Source organism: Octopus bimaculoides, chromosome 18 (genome assembly GCF_046866305.1).
Source record: "Octopus bimaculoides isolate indiv1 chromosome 18, ASM4686630v1, whole genome shotgun sequence".
NCBI lineage: Eukaryota > Metazoa > Mollusca > Cephalopoda > Octopoda > Octopodidae > Octopus > Octopus bimaculoides.
In genome coordinates this window covers 39,206,690-39,216,937 of record NC_142945.1, presented here as the reverse complement: position 1 = coordinate 39,216,937, position 10,248 = coordinate 39,206,690, and the positions used below count along the sequence as shown (strand labels likewise).

Sequence of the window (10,248 nt, the reverse complement as noted above, 5' to 3'; positions counted from 1 at the left end):
GTGCCAGTAAGGCGATGCTGGTAACGATCACGCTCAAATGGCGCTTTTTACGTGCATATATATATTTATATACTGTACATATATTGTCACGACACTCAGTACACATGCCTACCATCTCATTGCTCATGGGGTTATCATTTTTAAATACTATTTAACATAAGTGATATGTATATTATCACAGAGATATACAGCATGTGTTTCTGTTATTGTCAGTAATTAATTATTCAAGACTAAAGTATATCTGAGTCGGCGGCAGTTGTAAGAAGTTTCAGAGACTGTTGTACCTAATCTTTGCTATGATATTTAATTATGAGTTGGCTGTGTTAGTAGGTTTGTTGCCTTGTGTAGTGTGTGTGTTTGTGCTGATGAATGAAACTACTTTGGGGTATTGTATGCTATGAGGTGTTGGGGTTGGAAACAAAACATCCTGTATGTGCATGGAATGTATTTGGTGTTTTAAATGCTTAAGACTGTTTTGTGTTGCCAGTTGGTAATTGTCATAAACATAGTATGTTTATTAGTTGTACAGTGGTGGTCATCTCATTGAAATTTTCATCTCTTTCTATATAGGACAAAGTGTATAACTTTCTTCGATTAATAAACTTAAGTAAAATCGCTGTTGTCCTTACATGCCAGTGTCACATAAAATGCACTCGTGCCAGTGTTGCATAAGTGCACCTGTGCTGTGGCACATAAAAAGCACCCAGAACACTCTGTAAAGTGATTGGGGTTAGGATGTGCATCCAGCCATAGTAACCATGCTACAATAGACAGTTAGTCTGAACAGCTGGCCAGCTATTCTCAAACCGTCCAAGCCTATTCCAGCATGGAAAATGAACGTTAAACAATGAAGAGAAAAAGAACATGAGTTGATTGAAGGAGTGATCTAAAATGAACTTTAGCATTTAAGCTGACCATATCCAGCCCAAATATTCTACTCGTTTTATGTTCAAGCTGGCCAGATCTGGTCTCTCATAGCTACCATACAATGTCATTCTAAAAATAAACAATCGGATCATTGAAATCTTGAAGATATGAGATTATGCATGATTAATTCAAAACAATGTGAATAGATAAGCAATCTGAATACTAAGGATTAAGAAACTGACCAGCTTCCAGGCCATGTTGTTGTGACAGTGGACAGGCAGCTTTTTGCTAAATGTTCCAAGGAAGACATTTGTTTAATAATGCATTCCTAATGTTAATAGCACCTAGATTAGCTTTCTCTAACATAACTGAGAATAAGAACCCCTTATTTTCTGAAGTAAAAGGAGTCTCTGGCAGTGAGCTTTCATTTGTGGTTACTATGGTGGCAAAAAAAGAGGGTTCTATTTCTCTTCTCCACACCTGATTTCAAATACAGTTGATTTTATGAAATTCTAAATGCAGGTATATACTGCTGTGTTCTTAATCTCTAAACTTTAACTTGTTGGCCTTTGTATAAAGCAGTTTGGCTTTCTGGTATGGAAACGGCTTTCATTCAGAGAATGACCATTATTTTAGGGCTTGTGTGGCATATATAATATGCTTAGGACAATGTTTGCTTGTCTCATTCATATGTTGAACCTTTAATTTAGAAAAGGTTGTTCTATGGAGACTGTCAACCATTATAGGTTTTGGCCTATAATCTCAATAACTTGCTGAATTCTGTTGCAATGAAGAAATCTTGACTTTCTGAACTGCTATGACTGTTCTCCAAGGGAGTCAGCTTAGCAATCCTATCTCCGTGACGTAGTCAAATTTGAAGGCCTGTAGTATAAGCGGGGCATAATGTGTATACTTAAGATTGTCTTGGCTTTACATTTCCGTGATTTTTGTACTGTACTGCAGGGCACCTACATATTGGTATATTTGCAAGTGGAATGTTGAAGCAACTGGATTTGTATTAATAAATAACCATCTAATTTCCACCAGTAGAAATATTTAATTCTGTTACAAAATTAAAAAATTCTGCGCATTTAGTTTATTTCTTCCATTAATTTTGATTATCTTCAAATTTTCAGCATAAATCAACTCCTTTCCGACGAGTGGTATCTGAGAATATACAAATTGATCCTAGACTTCGAGACAATTCCTTTGAAGCAAAGGTGAGTGGTGTTTAATTTAGCTTCTTTTTTTTTTTTTTTTTTTTTTTCTTTCTCAGACAAAACTTTGAGCTGGTTGGTTCAATTGGTGCAAATTGTGTGGGGGGGAGGAGAGGAGGTGGAGGTAGTTGCCAACAGTAAAAGAAACTAACAAAGTGATGTCCCTTGAATATACGTTGCCACCTTCTGTTAAAGCATCTCTTCCTTGCTGCAAGAGCTTTGATTTCAGCATTGTATGCTGGTGAAACAATCTTTAATTATGTCTCAGCCAATAATTAGAAAGAACTGCTTGCCTCATTATTTTAACCTGAAGGCAGGTCACTGGCTCCATTAGAATGTTGGTCGTTTCTGTATAATTCTTGTAACACACCCAATAGCATCAGATGTTGGGAACTGAGTAATTAGATAACTGCTGATGTGATAGAGGAAATCTTCAAAGTGTGAGCAATTGTTTGAATATCTCTGGAGATGTTGGTTTTAAACAAGTGTTGCTGAAGAATTGTGAACATTCTTCATGTCAGCAAATCATCATCATCGTTTAACGTCCGCTTTCCATGCTAGCATGGGTTGGACGATTTGACTGAGGTCTGGCAAGCCAGAAGGTTGCACCAGGCTCCAATCTGATCTGGCAGTTTCTACAGCTGGATGCCTTTCCTAACGCCAACCACTCCGAGAGTGTAGTGGGTGCTTTTACATGCCACTGGCACAAGGGCCAGTCAAACAGTACTGGCAACGGCCGCGCTCAAAAAGGTGTTTTATACATGCCACCTGCATGCGAGCCAGTCCAGTGGCACTGGCAACGACCTCACTCGAGAGATTAGGGGTAAAAATATCCTCTTAGATAATTATAATAATAACGATGATGATGATGTCAGGCAGAATGTCTAACTGTTCTGAGGTCAGTTGTCAGCAGGGAACAACTTGACCTTTTGTCCTTCTAGATTCAATTCAATCTTGTTCTATTATTATTATTATTATTATTGACAAGGCAGTGAGCTGGCAGAATCGTTAGCATGCTGGGCAGAATGCTTAGCGGCATTTCATCTGCCTTTGTGTTCTGAGCTCAAATTCTGCCATGGTCAACTTTGCCTTTTATCCTATAGGGGTCAATGTAATCAACTAGCCCCCTCCCCCAATATTATGGCTACATCTAAATTATATGAATCTGAATTTCCTGCTTTTTTTTTTCTTTTTCTTCTTCCAGAAAGGTGCCTCTGGATCCTGGGGAGCAAAAGCCAATGACAAACTGAAATTCACTCGTGGTAAAGGTTTCCGCCAACAAAAGACCAAGAACAAACGGGGTAGTTACAAAGGTGGCCAAATTGACCTGAGTGTCAATTCTATAAAATTTGACTAGTGATATTTATCCAAAATTCATCTGAGACTATTTTCAATCAGACAGTTTCTTCCATAATCACCAATGGTGGCTTATTGTGAATTTGTTCCAAATCCATGTCTCCCAGTAATTCTTAGATCATCCTCATTTCACTGCTGTCACCACAACCGTTATCACTTCCATAATATTCCTGAACTTGCTTTTATTTTTAATAAACAATCTCTTGGTAATTACTACTTTATCTGTTTTTTGTTGTTGTTGTTATTGAGTTCAGTGAAGGTGCATGGTTTAGTGATTGGGTATTTCAGTTCATGATTGTTAAGGTGCTGAGTTCAATTCCTGGCAGTGCATTGTGTCTTTGAGCAAGACACTTTATTTCACATTGCTCCAGTCCACTCAGCTGGTAAAAATGTGTAATACCTGTATTTCAAAGGATCAGCTTTGTCACATTCTGTGTCCTGCTGAATCTTCCTGAGAACTTCATTAAGGGTATGCATGTCTGTGGAGTGCTCAGCCACTTGCATGTTAATTTCAAGAGCAGGCTGTTCCATTGAGTGGATCAACTGGAACCCTCGTTGTCATCATCTACAGAGTACCAGTTATTATTATTGTGTTTAGTGTTGTAGATTTGAAGAATTTTTCAGCAAATTTAAGAGTTTAGTATTATTTTAATTATGTACATTGCAAGCTCTTATAGGCCCATGTTGGCTCTAACTGATGGGGTTTGTGACATTTTAATTGTGACCAGTCATATCGTCCACTGTGTCATTACATAGATTTATATTTTACTTGTTTCATGCACTCGACTTCAAGAATGCTTAGTCACTGCCTTGAAGGATTTAGTTGAACAAATTGACCCCAGTGTTTATTTTTGTCTTGCAGAACCACTAAATTATAGGAATATAAACAACCTAACACTGGTTGTCTAGCTTATGGTCAGGACAAAAACAAAAACACACACACGTATATATGTATATACTAGCAGAGGCACCCGGCGTTGCTCGGGAATGAAATTGTTGCTTATATACTTGAAGAAAAAAAGGCAAAATATGCTGTATAGAAATTTGAGAGGACATTCTGTAGATGGACTCTCAGATGAATGATGGCTGGGCGCCTCTCATGAATGGGGAAAATTGAAGATGTGCCAAAAAGCCTCATTGGTACTTGGAAACTTTTATGAAAATTAAAATGGGGATTAAATGAAAAAAATGATTTACGTGAATATCCTCACAAGAGTAATTGAAATAAATGGCGATTGTGGAACCCCCCACACATGCACGGTCGCATACACACTTGTGTCTTTGTAAATATGTTTGTATACATTTATATATGTGTGTGTTTGTAAGAGACAGAGTGTGAGTGAGTCAAGGGGCATGTGTGTGTGTGAGAGAGCGATGTGTATGTAGTATTTACTCACTCTCTCTCTCTCATACACACTCGCACACAAAATAGAGAGTGAAGCTTTTTTTGGCATTGTTACGTCAATACCGGAAGTTGACATTGAGGAACCTTTTTAAAGAAGTGAATCTTAAATATAAAGCAATATTATTTATTTTTAATTAAAAAAATCAAATGAAGAGCCTAACATTTATCCGAGGTCAAATTATTCATGCATCACAAGTATGGAAGCATTTGGTGAAGTCGATTTCACGTGAAAAGCGATTACACACACATCTCTGTTTTATATATAGTATAGATATATATGTATACACTCAATTCTCTTTCTACACTGTTTTGAAATAACACCGTCCAACAAAAAGAACATTTTTTTCACTTTAATACAGTTTAAACATTTGTCCTTGTGTGACACCAAAACTCTACATAACATGATTAAGTAACAATTTAGCGAAGTAAAATAGAATCCAATCTATTTTTTCTGTATAGTGATCCCCACTTTCTGGTGTGGGCGGGACCTATGCACTATACACACCTCTGGTTGCATGTAACCGCTCTGTGAGACGGCACGCAGCAGCAGTCATTAGCATTGGGTCTCATAAGAAAGACATGTTGCGTGTTTCATTCCCTGCTATATATATTTTTTTTTTTTTTGCAATCTTGAGAGCGATAACCTACCCCAAAATGTTGATACATCTATGAAAAATTAAAATAAAATTCTTTGGAGACCCAGATCAATATTTTGGATCATCTTCATAAGGGCAAAGGTGCAGCGTCCTTGGATAGAGATTTCTGCCTGAATGAAGCTACGATCAAAAGGAATGGTGCTGCCATTAGAAGATCTGTAGCTTCTGAAACAAAATTATTTGCCAAGTCATCATATATAAGAGACATAATTAAAGAAAAAATGGAGAAAGCTTTAATAATATGGATAGAAGCAAATAATCAAAAAAGGATACCAGTAGATGGTAAAATCATAAAACAGATGGCATTACGATTTTACAAGAAAATCAATGATCTGGAGTCATTGAGTGCATTATATCTGTCTAGTGATAAAAAGAAGAATGAATTTGCTGCAAGTATGGGATGGTTTACAAAATTCCTCAAAAGACACGCACTGCATGATATAAAAATAAGTGAAATTTCATTGGCAGATAAGACTGCAGCTGAAGTATTTCTTTCAAAACTAGCCAAAATAATTGAAGAATGCAGTTACATTTCAAAGTTTTCAGCGCAGATGAAACTGGTCTCTTTTGGAAAAAAAATGCCAAACAGAATGAATGTATATAGCAAAATCAGAGAAAAGTGCCAGTTGTTTTAAGGCAGTTAAAGACCGTGTAACTTTCTTATGTAGCAACGCTTCAGGAGATTGTTTGTTAAAATTGTTATTAATTAATCGATCAGTTTGTCTGCGTGCAAGGAAAGGCATAGACTTAAGTAAATTACCAGTTCATTGAAGAGCCAGTGGAAAATCATGGATGACAGCAGAAATATTTACTGAATGGCTTAACAACTGCTTCGTTCTTGAAGTAAGATAAAGGGCTTGAGTTTAAAGTCCTTTTACTTATAGACAATGCACCCAGTCATCCAGATTTAGAACACTCGAATGTAAAAGTTGTATTCTTGCCACCTAATACAACATCGCTGATTCAACCGCTTGATCAGGGTATAATTTCAACATTCAAATCATATCCAGCGAACATTTGAATATATTATACATGAACTAGACAAAGATGATACGCTTTCAATCATTCAAGCATGGAAAAATTTACCGTAATTAATTATTGTGTTAAATATGCTGCCCTAGCTTTATCTAAATTAACCCATTACCTACCAGTGATCTCATATGAGATCACTTAAAAATTACAAATTTCGTAATTATCTATCAATATTTACACATATCTAACCTTTTTGCTATACCTACTAGGTATATTTCTCTGATATTCAAATGAGGTTTGCTAATTTTTCACCCAATATCTTGCTTATTTCTATTTAAAATGTTATTTTGATCATTCCAGTGTGTTTCTAAGGCTGTTTTATGCTAGAAATCAAAGTTTCATAAAAAAAATTCCAGTTAATAGAATTATGGGAGGTAATGGGTTAAAGCCATCCACCCTAAATGCATGCTGGAGATCACTTTGACCAGACTGTGTAAAACCTAAAAATCTGATATCTACTATAAATATGAATGAATTACATTCTGATATCATCACTTTGTCACATCAGATTGGCAGAGAAGGTTTTGAAGAATTAACAATTGAAGATATTGCAGAATTAACAATTGATGAAGCTGCTAATGAAGAACAAATTATAGAGAGTATTTCAGAGAATGTATATGATTCCATGTTAGTTTATAGTAGTGGTTCCACTATCTGCAAGTACAATTCTAGAAGGCCTCCAAATAGCCAATAAACTTGGAAATCATTTTCTTACAAATGATAACAATGTTATACGAGCTGTGCAATTCCAACGTGATTTGAAAATGATTATGGCACGTTATGAAGAATCATATAAAGAACTAACAAAAACAAAATCATAGCATCTGATAACCGAATTTGTATTCAAAACCAGTGAAACAAAAATGCAATATATTTGGATGGAACCTATCTCTAATTTTCATATATACACTGTATATTTTATTACTTGGCTTTATTTTGCACGGTAGTCTCTGGAACATATCCCCTGTGCAAAAAGAGTGAGTGTATATACGTTGAATGTTGGGTCTCACAGAGGCTAAGTTCCTTTCGAGCATTGGGCCTGATGGAGGCAAAGTGGCTGAGTTCCTTTTGAGCGTTGTGTCTCATAGAGGCAAGGTGGTTGAGTTCCTTTCAAGTGTTGGGCCTCGTGGATGCAAAGTGACCAAGTTCCTTTCGAGTGTTGGGCCTCACAGAGGCAATGACCAAAACCTTTAGCATTATGTCATGCTTAAGAAGACCCATCAAGCCAAGCAAAATCGCAGTTATTGCAGATACCAGTGTCACACACATGACAGCCAGTGATACATAAAAGCACCCATTACACTCTGAGAGTGGTTGGCATTAGGAAGGACATCCAGTTGTAGAAAACCATGCCAAATCAGCCTGGTGCAGTGTGCCAGCTCTGGTCAAACCGTCCAACCCATGCCAGCATGGACAATGGACATTAAATGATGATGATATATATGCAATGGGTTTCTTTCAGTTTCTGTAGGCACAAGTGTGGCTGTGTGGTAAGAAGTTTGCTTCCCACTCAATTATGTGGTTTGGGGTTCAGTCCAATTGTGTGGCACCTTGCACAAGTGTCTTCTACTATAGCTTCAGGCTGACCAAAGCCTTGCGAGTGGATTTCATCATCATCATCATCATCCTTTAACATCCGTTGTCCATGCTGGCATGGGTTAGAAGGTTTGACAGGAGTGGCTGTGTGGTAAGTAGCTTGCTTACCAACCACATGGTTCTGGGTTCAATCCCACTGCGTGGCACCTTGGGCAAGTGTCTTCTACTATAGCATCGGGCCGACCAAAGCCTTGTGAGTAGATTTGGTAGACGGAAACTGAAAGAAGTCTGTCGTATATATATGCATATGTATATATATATGTGTGTGTCTGTGTTTGTCCTACCACCATTGCTTGACAACCGATGGTGGTGTGTTTACGTCCCTGTAACTTAGCGGTTCGGCAAAAAGAGAAAGATAGAATAAGTACTAGGCTTACAAAGAATAAGTCCTGGAGTTGATTTGTTCGCCTAAAGGCGGTGCTCCAGCATGGCCACAGTCAAATGACTGAAACAAGTAAAAAAGTAATAATGCTTTATGTACATTTGTAGCTTTTACACAGAATGTGTCAAATTTGTTACTAATGTGCAGCTTTGCATAAACTAGACCTGCTGTTTCTTGAAAATCTTCAGAAAATATATGCAACTTGTTTGTAAGATCATGTACTCGTATGTAAATATACATATATTTTGGTAGTTTGATATATGTGCAACATTAGTGAAATTAGAGCATTTATTGTAGAAAATATCACATAATGTAGAATAACAAGTGAATCACTGACTACAACATATTGTACATATTAAAAGAAATCAACCTGTATAATATTTGGAAAATGATAAATATAATTTTCTTATTTTCTTGTTATTTTGGCATTTTTATGTAAATCCTCATACTCTCATTAACAAATTTCTTTGTGTATAGATTTCAATAATACCTCCATCATTACTGGTGACTTGGGTATTCTAGTAGTAAAATATTTCATGTTGATTTCTAGTATCACATTTGTAAAGTGCAAAAAATTTGAAAATCCTACAAGACTAGGTGAAAAGCGCTTTATATGATTTATAAAACATGTGACATATTAATAAAAATCTGTAAATGTACAACCATCCAGATTTCTGAGTACCTTAATTTTTTTCTATAATATAATTCCTGTACATCACCTCCAAACCTTCCAATATATATATATGTAATATGCTATGTGTCTTTATATATATATATATATATATTTTACTTGTTTCAGTCATTAGACTGTGGCCATGCTGGAACACTGCCTTGAATTTTTAGTTGAATGAAGTGACTCCAGGACTTCTTTTTTTACATTTTTTTAAAACCTTTTGCTGAACTGTTAAGTTACGGGAGATGAATATACCAATACCAGTTGTCAAGCAGTGGTGGTGGGACAAACCCAGACACACACGCATAGATATATATATGTACATATACAATAGGCTTCTTTCAGTTTCCATCTATTAAGTCCACTCACAAGGTTTTGGTCAGCCTAAAGCTATAGTAGAAGACATTTGCCCAAAGTGGCATACGGTGGGACTGAACCCAGAACCATGTGGTTGGGAAGCAAGCTTTTTGCTACGTAGCCATGCCTCTATTTTTTTGTGAGTAACACTTAATCATTTGAAGCTGTTGAATACATTTCACTTTATAAGATTTTACTTTATAAATCATTCAACACGAGCTTAATTTGAAAGTTCATTCTTTTGTTTTGTTGGTCTCATAAATGCTTCATTAGGATTTTAATATTCATAAATTCTGATGATTTACCATGCATCGCAACATTTATATGAACAAATACCGAAATATATTTCATCCAACGCTCTACCGATTCTCCCAGTCTTTCATTTCCTAATAACTGTTTATAAAATAGACAATGTCAGAAAACTGGCAGCGGAGGATCAGTCAATCAAATCAGTTTCAGTAATTGACGAGTACATTATTTTATTGATCCATAAGGATAAAAGATAAAATTTACCTCGGTTGCGTTTGAACTCAAAACATAAAGAATCAAAACAAATATTATAAGGTATTTCGTCCAATGATGTCTCATGTTTGTCAGTCAGTTTCAGTGAAATATAAAAACGCATATTTAGTAATATTGGTTTTGTTTTAATGACTGATATTCTTTTTAGATTAAGTATTTGAAAATCCAAATTATTGCGTGACCTA

The 10,248-nt window shown here is 36.1% G+C and overlaps 1 protein-coding gene across 2 annotated transcripts in view; it reads left to right on the top strand.

The window, feature by feature from the left end:
• The window catches only part of LOC106881951 (uncharacterized), a 29,539-nt gene extending 25,878 nt beyond the window's left edge, over nucleotides 1–3,661 (top strand). For both annotated transcript variants that reach the window (XM_089366023.1, XM_089366022.1), the window contains exons 5-6: nucleotides 2,004–2,087; nucleotides 3,289–3,661. In XM_089366023.1, the coding sequence (XP_089222149.1) occupies nucleotides 2,004–2,087; nucleotides 3,289–3,441 (237 nt within the window). In that variant the 3' untranslated portion in view covers nucleotides 3,442–3,661. The remainder of the gene's footprint in view (nucleotides 1–2,003; nucleotides 2,088–3,288) is intronic.
• Nucleotides 3,662–10,248: the final 6,587 nt, after the last annotated feature.